The following is a 10994-nucleotide window of genomic DNA, read 5'->3' as shown; positions in this document are numbered from 1 at the left end:
GGCGCAGCCAGGCTTCCCTCCTCAGAGAGGTTCGGCTGCAGCAAGCGGCGGGACCAGCCTGACGGAAAGGGCGCATGCGCCGTTGCGAGGGGAGCGCGAACCAGAGAGGCCTTGCCGCCGCCGCCCTGGGCGGCTAACCTGAGTCGCGCTGCCGGCAAGCGAGGGCTGAGGCGGCGGCGCCACCTGACTCAAGGAGAGGGGAGGAGGAGGGGGAGGGGATGAGCGCCCCGCCCCCCCGCCGCCGCGGCGTTACCTCAGGAGACGGGGCTTGACTGAGGGCGGGCGGCTCGCCTTCTGCCTCCCATTGTTTCCCTCAGGTCTCGCTCGGCCCTCCCTCCGTCCCTCGGTCGCCGCCGCCTCCTCCTCCTCCCGGTGGGGGCGGGGGAAGAGGCGGGGCGAGCCGGAGCAGCATGATGGCGGCGGCCGAAGCTGGAGGCGAGGAAGGCGGCTCGGGAGCGGCCGGGGAACCGGGAGGCCGCGGTCCTCCCGCCGCCGCCGCCCGGAGCAGCGGCAGCAAGAGCGGCGCCGCCTTGCCGGGGGGCTCCGGCGCGGGCAGCTGGAGCGCCCCTGCCGCGGCGGGGTCGCCGCCGGTGGGCTGCAGCAGGCCCGCCGCCGAGATGCCCAAGGGCTCGCCGCTGCCGTTTCCTGAAGGCGGCTCCGGACCCGCCGCCGCCGCCTCGGGCGGGTTCCCCCCGCTGCCGCCGCCCCCGCAGCCGCCGCTTCCGGCCGGGGGGCTGAGCACGGTGGACGAGGGCGACTCGCTGGACGGGCCCGAGTACGAAGAGGAGGAGGTGGCCATCCCGCTGAACGCGCCCCCGGCCAACCAGTGAGTGTCGCCCCCCCACCCCCAGAAGCCTCCCCCGGCTATCGGGGCGAAGGGAGGCCGCTTTCGGCCCGGAGGCCGCTCCGGCGCCGAGGCTTCCCTCCCCGGCACCGCGCCCAGCGGCCAGCGCATGGCGGGTGTGGGTGTCAAACTCCGGGCAACTCCTGAAAGTTTTGTGTGTGTGTGTGTGCGCCCGCCTCTTTCGCCTCCCGCATCCAGTTTCAAGCAGCTTTGGTTGGTTAGGTGTCTGCTTGGGGGGAGGGGGGGAAGCAACCGAGGATTTGAAGTTAACGTCGCTCCCCCCCACCCCACCCCCAGAAATGCCATCAGAATATCATAAGTATTTTATAATTCAGTGGGTAGCCGTGTTAGTCTGTCTGCAGTCGTAGAAAAGGGCAAGAGTCCAGTAGCTCATACCCTACCAGAAAGGGCAAGAGTCCAGTAGCACCTGAAAGACTAACAAAACTATTTTCTGGTAGGGTATGAGCTTTTGTGAGCCACAGCTCACTTCTTCAGCTGTGGCTCACGAAAGCTCACACACTGCCAGAAAATATTTTTGTTAGTCTTTAAGGGGCTACTGGACTCTTGCCCTTTTCTACGACAGCATGAGGAAATATCCTCTATGTTTTTAGAGAGTTTGTATGAAAGTACATTTTATGCCAGTAGGTTGTTCAGACAAAGATAGGCAAGAGTTCTTGGGGCCAGGGACTCTGCCATTCATGCTGTCACTCCTAGATGGCTTGTTTCATATTTTATTTGATGGCTCTGCAGTAGTAGAAAAGGGCAAGAGTCTGTCTGCAGTAGTAGAAAAGGGCAAGAGTCCAGTAGCACCTTAAAGACTAACACAGATATTTTCTGGCAGGGTGTGAGCTTTCGTGAGCCACAGCTCACTTCTTCAGATACGAAGTATTTTATAGGTATACTTTGGTGGAGACAAAATTTGAATAGACTCTCTGAGTGCAGATCTGTTTAGGAAATAGTCCTTTTTTAAAAAAAAACCAAAAAGTCTACGTTTTCCTCCAATGCTCTTTTCCTGGGTAAAAATGAAAGTGGCAGCAGCAGTCTTAATTATTTAAAGGTCTTGGACAATATTGTATGTCTTATAATAGCATTCTGCTATGGCCTGTTTACTATAAGTCTGAGGATGCTGCATTAATGGATTTTGTTTATGTGTGTATGCAACACATTCTTGTAAATTTGTCTTTAAGTGCTGTATCCAGATTTGAATTTTAAGTTATCCTGATTTAAACAGTAAAGGAACAGAAACTTCAGAGATATTAGAACAGATCAGGGTGGATTTGATTTGAATTACTAATCAGTAAGACTAGATGTACCCTGACCTGGATGGCCCGGGCTAGCCTGATCGCCTCAGATCTCAGAAGCTAAGCAGGGTCAGCCCTGGTTAGTATTTTTGGATGGGAGACCACCAAGGAAGTCCAGGGCTGCTATACAGGGGAAGGCACTGGCAAACCACCTCTGTTAGTCTCTTGCCTTGAAAACCCCATAAGGGGTCGCCATAAGTCGGCTGTGACTTGAAGGCACTTTACACACACACAAGACTAGATGTAAATAATAGGGCAAAAACGCATGGTTGCTTTAGCCTCCTTTATTCCCTGATTCAGCCATGATTCAGCCATGATCAAACATGTGTGTTCGATCCTGGCTGAAACAGGGAATAAAGGAGGCTAAAGTGACCATGGGTTTTTGCCCATAGTTTTCTACACTCTTTTACGGTCTGCTGCAATTATAGGTTTTTTCCTCTAGGGAGAGAATAATATGATAAACCTCAGGCTATACACACAAAGATCCCAAGATTTGTGGAGCATTCTGCTGAAAAGGTTTCATTTTTATTGCTTGCCCCTCTCTCCTCACACTTACCTCCTTGTGCTGATCTATTCCACTCCAAACAATCTTCTTTTCATTTAACTTCTTGAAACTTAGCACTTTAGAGGTATGGGGTTGATTCTGTGTACATAGATTTGCAAAGGAACAATGGGATTAAGGTCTTTTTCTCAACTGTGTGTGTTTATTTTATAACATTTTTGCTGTGAAGAAGAGGTGTGTTATCTCAGCAACACAAATTCACAGTTTTGAGAACTGCAAAACTAAGCATCTGTGATAATAACTTTTAGACAGAAAAATTGCCCAAAATAATCTTACAGAAATCTCTGGAAGAGCATGCCATTGTGAAGGGATTAAATTCATTTACCAAACAATATGAACATTGCATGACTATCAGCCTCATGCTACATAATTAAAAACTAATCCTTATTTTATGACAAGTAACCTTTGAACGAATCTTAAATATAAACTATCTTTAGGTAGATTTTTCCTCAAAAAGCACTTTACTAAAAAAATCCAATTTAAATTTAAAAATTGATTTTTTTTACTTTTTAAAAAAATCATTGATTTTTATCCACTCTGCAACAGATATAGAATAATGATAATAATTTTTTAAAAAACATTAGAGGTAATCCTTATGGTAGTGTAAGTTATGCAGGTATTTCTTAACATCTTTTGTGTTTAAATAAAAGGCTTCTAATATTCTAGTGTAAGTAACAGTAATTTCTTAACATCTGTTGTGTTTACAGAAAGGACTTCTAATATTCTTGGCAATCAGTGTGGTAATATTTTTATTTATTTAAAACACTTGTATCCCACCTCATACTCAAAGGCAGTGAAGAATGCGATTGGCAATGCAGCAGCTAAGTTGCAAGGCCATAAAATTGTAATAGTCCAATTAAAACACAGATTAAAATACATAAGTTATAAATTGCCATATCAGGTGTTCAGTAAACCAGCAGGCAGGATCAGTGAACTTGATTGTAAGCAACAGGAAATGTTTAATGTTTATTTGGTCAAAGGCTTTGGAGTAAAATACCGTCATATGTTGTGAAAAATTCATTGGAAGTGGCTTTGAATAAAGAATAGCAATATACCTTCTACTATCCTAAGATTTTTAAAGTCTGGAATATTCCAGCATATTGTATTTCTTTGGTGTAAATAAGATTCCAGTTTCCTTGTAGCATGTAAAATTAATGGGGGAAAGGAGCACTTTTGTGTAGGAAAAAATAAGATTGTGGGTGAGTAGCTGTAAAGTTTGTAGGCTTGTAGTGTAAAGGATCATGGTGGTGGAAAGTGCTGTCAAGTCATAGCCGACCTATAGTGACCGCGGAGGTTTTTCCAGGTATGAGATGTTCAGAAATGGTTTGCTATTGCCTGCCTCTGCATAGTGACCTTTGGACTTCCTTGATGGTCTCCCATCCAAATACTAACCAGGTCTGACCTGTTTAGCTTCTGAGAGCTGATGACATCAGGCTAGCCTGAGCCATCCTGGTCAGGTTATACAGAGGTATATAAATAGGTTTTTAAAAATTACTTCAGAGAAGAATGTTCTCAAATATATGATAGTTCTTTCCCCAAACGTTTTATTAAGCTTAATTTGTTTTAACATTCAAAAATAAGTATTGTACAACTTCTTTCTTGTAAAAGTTCTGTAGTTCCTTTTATATTGAACAGTAAAAACTGCCACAGGTGTTTATGAAACTACAGGTTGAGTATCCCTTATCCAGAATTCCGATATCCAAAAGGCTCAAAAATCCCAAATTTTGAGAGCACACAAAGGGTAATGAAATGGCACGTGTGAAGGCCGGTTGTGCCAACGGCAGGTTCCTCATGATGCCCCGCATGCACAAAATGATTAAAAATATTGTATAAAATTACCTTCAGGCTATGTGTATAAGGTGTATCTAGAACATAAATGAATTTCATGTTTAGACTTGGGTCCCATCCCCATGATATCTCATTATGTATATAGTAATATTACAAAATACAGAAAAATACGGAATACTTCTGGTCCCAAGTATTTTGGATAAGGGGTACTCAACCTGAATATGATGTGTACATAGAGTTAGTAATGTAACTCACAGTGCATTCCTGACCTTTGAGGGCGAAAGACCTTAGGAGGCCAGGAAGGGGCCATGCCTTTGTTGGGCCCCCCTACGCCAGTGTCCAGGCTACTTATGCCAGCATTAGTGGCCCCAATGTCGGCGGGGAGGTCCGGACACCAGTTTCTTGGCGCTGCTGGCAGGGACACCGGGGGGCTTCCGCTGGCGTCCCGCTGGTATTCCCGCTAGTGTTCCCGGGGGCGTTCCAGCGTCCTTGGAGGCGTTCCTGGGGTGGGTCGGAGGGAGGAGCTGCCATTAGGCAGCCTCCTGTCTCATTTCACCTCAGGTATGCCAGCAGCAAGAAGCAGCCTCGCTTTTCTCAATGGGGTGAAAAGCCCCATTTTAAGAGAAAAACGCATTTCAAAGGCTTTTTTCAAGCTGCTGGTGGCCGTGGAACGGCTTAGGAGGTGCCCCAGTGGTTCCTCCCCACCGTCCCCGGCCATTTGCAGCACAGGAATGCGCTGTCAAAATACATGATTTTGTATATATGCTGATACTAATAAAGTACCTGTAGCAAATATTTTCAGATTTGTTGGTGATGAATGTTAAATTGTTAATGTTGTTCCAAAACTGTATTGGTGTATATGTTCCAAAAAAGAAGTGTGGAATAATTTGTCTTAACACTGATCCTGGTGTATATCCACCTGTAGTGAATGAGAGATGCTTCATGTTTATTTAGTGTGAGGTATTCAGCGGTTTCATACTGGTGCTTCCCACAGAAGTTACTTTGTTGAATGATAACTTTCAGGTCAGCAAAAGTGTATCGTGGCACATTTAAGTGTTCTCCTGCTAGTTTGTGAATACTGAGATCCCTTTGTTTTCTTTTGTAGACACTACAAATGAAACGTTTATTTATATTGTAAACCACTGGGAATTTTTTCCCCTGGCAAATATTGATTATTTTATTTGATTTGATTATTGAAATGCTAAGATTGTTTTAATGGTTCAAATGTTGTAAGCCACTCTGAGCCCAGCCTAGTCAGGAAGAGCAGCCTAAAAATCCAATAAAATAATAAATAAATTTATGGAACCTTATTTTATGTTAATTTAATTGTGCTGTCTAAGAGGTAGGACAAATGAAAATTGAAATCGGAAAATAAATTTATAGTAAAGTATGCAAAGATATACTATATATCTGGACAGAGCAGTGTCATATAGTCATAGGATATCGCTAAACTATAATATTGAAAACACGGAACTCTTTAATAATGTTATGCTACAATGTGTGTGTTATTAGCCAAAATTGTTCACATGTATTTAGTTAAAATACTTATACAACTGAGTCCAGCTGATAAGGAGAAAAGTATATGTCTACAATATACATTGGAATTATCATTATCTAATGTTGTAGTCTGTGTTACTCCAAAAAATTCATGATGTACATTTTGAGTGAGTAAAACCTTGTCTTGAGAAGCATTGTACTCATCCCAAAATAGAGAATATTTCATAGAAAGTTTTTTTAGAGCTCTCAAATTTTTGGGGGAAACCCCCTTTTTTGGATTTTATTGGTTTTTCTACCAGCTCTTCGCATCTCTAGTGGAGACTTGACTGTGCATCGGGGCATTGTTGACAGATGTCTGCATGTATCATATTGGAGAAAGAACAGGTGAATCATGTAATCCTGTAATAGCATTGCTTTAAGGGATGCAGGGCAAAGATGACTTCTGGGTGTGTTGCAGAATATGGACCCTGTAGTTACATATCAGGTGGCCTCTTTTTGCTCAAAAGTAACTCTCTTATATTTATTTTCCCTAAAGAAAGAGGCTATGAGCCTGATCTTGCATAGTATTTGACAGTATATTCTGAAAATATTGTCCTCTTATTACATTCTTGCATCCCATTTGGAGTTTTTCTTCTTGAAAGCATCGTGTTTAAGCTCCTTGAAGCAGTGAGCAGTAAAGTGTGCAGGGCTATCACTGCAGCCGCAACACTCTGCCCTCAATCTAGGTTAAACCCTGTTGAATGTAAAGAGAAATGCATAGAAACAGTCTGTGAGTGTGGTTGCCAGCTCTGAGTATTGGATATTGAAAAGGCATATTAAACATTGCAAAGTGCTCTTTTAGGTTATAACGTTAGATATATTAAAAGGTTGACCAATAGATTGTTTTAATGATGATAAAGCAACTATAAAGATTTGAATAATAAGAGATTTGATCCTATCTAGTTTGAGTAGAGCAGCCTTTTCAGAACGAAACTTCCCACTGTACCATATGTCCTGTATGGTTGGTGGAGCCCTGGGATCAGTGTAATGGGTGACAGTGTAGTACGCAGTGAGAAGAGGCAAAATAATTCCCCTTCCTTTTCACTGGCAGAATTCCTACCACAAATGGAAAACATGGGTAGTGTAAACAAAGGAGGAATGGAAAAAAAAACCACTGTGAAAATGTTCTGTTGTGGTATGAACTGGTATAGGTGGCTGGGTTTTTAGGTAAACTTTTTACCTGCTCAGAATCAGGAATAAGTCAAGTTTGAGGCTGTTTAGTTGCTTCTTCTCGGTGCCACTCACTGTTATGTCCCTCATAGTCAAGAAGCCCTTGCCTTCAGCCAAGATGAAATCATCAGTTGGGGCTCAGCAATGAATCTTAAAAAAACAACAACCAGGAGATACATTGGCAGGGGTCCTTTGCCATTCTAGAACATACATGAGACACCGATGCAGTGAAGCTTTATACAAAACATTGTTAAATATTGCTTATCTGAATAATTATTAGTTGGGGCATTGATATTATATTTGTCAGAGCTCTCTATGCAACTTTGTTATCCTGAGCTCTATAAGCTTTTCAAAACCTGTGCAGCTGGGGAAAATATTAACTCTATTTCTTGTTAAAAGTTAGGCTGGGAGGCTAGACAAAATTTTTTTTTTTATACAGGCATCCTCTGGCTGTAGGTCAATGGAGCCATCCATGCTTTAGAAAACCAGAGTTTATTTCTCCTTAAAAAAACACCATAGTGACACGCAAACATACTATTTTCAGAGCCCCCATATCTGAGCCGTTACCATTTCAGGAATTCTTTTGACTCCTTTGTTTGAGTGCCCTTCCTCACTTTCCTAGCAAGCACTGACATGCCCTAACATCCTTCAGAGGTAATTTAATGAGGAAGGGACAGAGCTTGCCCGGCAAGATATTGAGATTTTCAAATACGGTATATGCTATTTATTTTTGTGAATTAGTTACATTTCAATAGCTGTAAGTCTTTGACAAAGCAGAAATAAGGATTAAGCATTTAAGTCTTTGATGTAAAATTGCTATGCAGTCTTAGTATTCAGAATGCTTTTGGTTAGATTTGTAATTTGTTTTATTGTTGTAAGTCAGATTTAAATATCAGGCTATCAGAATTTCTCCTTCTGGCATGACATGTATGCCCGTTACTCTCTTCTTTCTTATGCATATCCTTGTTTTGTGGGCATAAGTGTATTGAGAATAACAGGAGGAATTGTTTCTTGATGAGGCACTCAGTAGACCCCTTTCAGAACTAATAAGTTTGCTTAACAAACATACAAACCATTTTCTGCTGCAGGTGCTGGCTTTCTTAACTGTGCTGAGGAAGAGACAGAATAGTGGACACATATATGTCTGCTAGTAAAGTGGAAAATCTATTGCATTTTTCTTTCTGGGAGAAAAATGTCTAGTGTCCACAGTTGACTTGGATCTGATTTAACATGTTTGCTGTATTTCGTAAACATGAAGTATGTCATCATTTTTCTTGCTGTAAAATATTGTTCTGGGGAAAACATTTTTATAGATCCTGGAGTTCTACTGCCAGTCAGAGATGGTCTGACTTGGTATAAAGCAAAGCTGTGAGTACAATTACTTTACTGGTGGTTGGTAAAAAATTTTGACCAGTCAGTGTGCAGTGAGGACCCTTGTCTCATATAGGTTCCACACAGTCAGGTATGAAAAGAAATGGTGGACAAGAATAATGTAATCTTCAATTGGTGATATATTTTTCTACTGCTACTAATATATAAAATAAATGATGTAAACTAACTACACAAGAGCCCTGACCTGGATGGCCCAGGCTAGCCTGATCTCGTTAGATCTCAGAAGCTAAGCAGGGTCAGCCCTGGTTAGTATTTGGATGGGAGACCAAAGTCCAGGGTTGCTGTGCAGAGGAGGGCACTGGCAAACCACCTCTGTTAGTCTCTTGCCATGAAAACCCCATAAGAGGTCGCCATAAGTCGGCTGCGACTTGACGGCACTTTACACACACACACAACTACACAAGAGTGTGTTATAAATAGGTTATGGGGATTCTCTAAGTGGCGGCTTCAGCTAACTCAAGCCTCCTGCCTGTTCACCAGCCTTGCAAGCTGCTGAGGCAGCGTGATCTTGTTTTCCCTTTTGCAGAACTGATAGGTTGCCCACACAAGTCTTAAAGGGCAACAAGGTTTATTACATACACAAGACAATAACTAACCACATAGAACTATCCTGGAGCACATCCAGCCATGCCAGAAGGTACACAAGAGGCCAGTCAGTTTCTGGTATTTTTATTCTAGAACCTCATTCATGCCTACATCAAACACAGAACTTAGAGATCTTACCAAAGGTTGGCTATTGTGTTTAGATGAACAATGAAGAAATCACCCAGGAACCCACTTACACTTCTCTTGGACTCCTTGTCAGATTATATACCCCTAATTCCAGTTTTTCCAGGCTTTGCTGACCATTGGCATTATTTAGTAGAGGGCAGTTCTACCTCAATGGGCATTTTTGAGGAGGGTTTTTCTCCTGGAATTTCTTCTGTGCACCTGGTAAGATTAGAGGGCAAATCTGCTCTGTCTTTGCTGTCAACCTGTTAAGAACCATAGGGTGTCAAGGAAGGGGGCTTATTGAAAAGATGTATACAGTGTATTCTGATCCCTATATTACTTTACCTAAACATGCCTCTATCCTTGACTGATAGATATGATATGCATATAGCTAAGGGCAGCGTATCTTTTAATATTGAAGATGTCTTTTGGCATAGAAAGAGTAGGGCAAAGCAAAAAATGTCTATATCTGGGTTCGGTGCTCTAATTCAGTTCAGGAATCTCAAACTGGGGTTGTTTCTATAGTGTCACTTGTTGTCAGATCCTTTTCCTGCTCTTTCCCACAAAATATAAACCCCTCTTCGATGTGCCCACTCTGTGTCAGAGCAATTTCAGATGAACTACTGCTGTAGGAGTAGTGGGACAGAAACAGCTTGATCTTAGTCACTGCAGATGTATCCCATACTTTCAGTTCCTCTTTTAGAAGGTAGGTGGGATGATGTTTTCAATGGAGTACAAAGAATTCAGATAAGAGATGACAGCCCAGAGAGCAAACAAAAGAGCACCAGACAGAACAGAAGAACAGATCTAAGCATCTTTAAGTGATTTGGGGGATGCAACATTTAAATTGAGACTGCTCATTAAAAGTTATCCACTAGTTAATCAAGCAAAGTGTGTATTCAGTAGAGTTAACAGTTTGCACCACTAGTTTGATTTATTTTCAGCCTGTGTATATTTATATGTGGCTACATATTTGGGGGTTTTGTGGGGGGGGGGCGATGGGAGATAGCAAAAGTTGCTTCTGGCTTACTCTCTATTAGGTATGTAACTACCCTTTTCAAGAAAGCTAAAGCCAGTCAGAGTTTACAAGAAGGGATCTATCAAGGAACTCGCAGTGAGAGTGAAATCCCACCGCCATCCTGCTTCCTCCTACAGTTTTCTGACCCCCCACCAACACAAAACTTTCTCACTCTTCCACTACCTTTTTTTACTCTTCCTGTCATCTGTCTTTCCCCTCAGCCTCTACGTCCATCTCCTGACTTGCTTATTTTTGCTGCTTCCAGCCTTGCTGCTTCTACTGCTGCTTGCTCAGTTTGCTCTCTTGCCTGCCTAGCAGAGCGGATCCTTTGCCCAGATCATCACTGCCACTTCCTTACCTGCTGCTTTGGTCATTCCTTATTAACCACCTGCCCTACAAAGCATCACACATTTTTTTCTTTTACTTTCTCTGTGTTTGTGCAGACAATGTTTCTCTTTTTTTAGTATTGCAATTTTGTTGGCAGAAGCAGATCTTTCTTTATCTCCCCTTTCACCAGCATCCCCTTATGATCCACTAAAAGGCATCGGTAAGGTTGTGAGATTAAAAAAAAAATTATAGAGTTGGGTAGGAGTACCCCTCCTTTCATCAGTGGAACATCTTATGTCCTTAATTGTATGTGACACTCCTATGTTTTTTCTACTCCTTCCTTCC

At 42.8% G+C, this 10994-nt stretch overlaps 1 protein-coding gene across 1 annotated transcript in view; it reads left to right on the top strand.

Moving 5' to 3' along the window:
- Positions 1 to 382: 382 nt before the first annotated feature.
- Positions 383 to 10994, top strand: part of RASA1 (RAS p21 protein activator 1) — a 60092-nt gene continuing 49480 nt past the window's right edge. The window contains exon 1 of the mRNA XM_056848352.1: positions 383 to 826. Within this exon, the coding sequence (XP_056704330.1) occupies positions 411 to 826 (416 nt within the window). The 5' untranslated portion in view covers positions 383 to 410. The remainder of the gene's footprint in view (positions 827 to 10994) is intronic.

The sequence above is a fragment of the Euleptes europaea genome, chromosome 4 (genome assembly GCF_029931775.1).
Source record: "Euleptes europaea isolate rEulEur1 chromosome 4, rEulEur1.hap1, whole genome shotgun sequence".
In the NCBI taxonomy this organism is placed as follows: Eukaryota; Metazoa; Chordata; class Lepidosauria; order Squamata; family Sphaerodactylidae; genus Euleptes; species Euleptes europaea.
The sequence above is the reverse complement of the archived record's forward strand: the minus strand, read 5'-3'. Positions and strand labels throughout refer to the sequence as shown.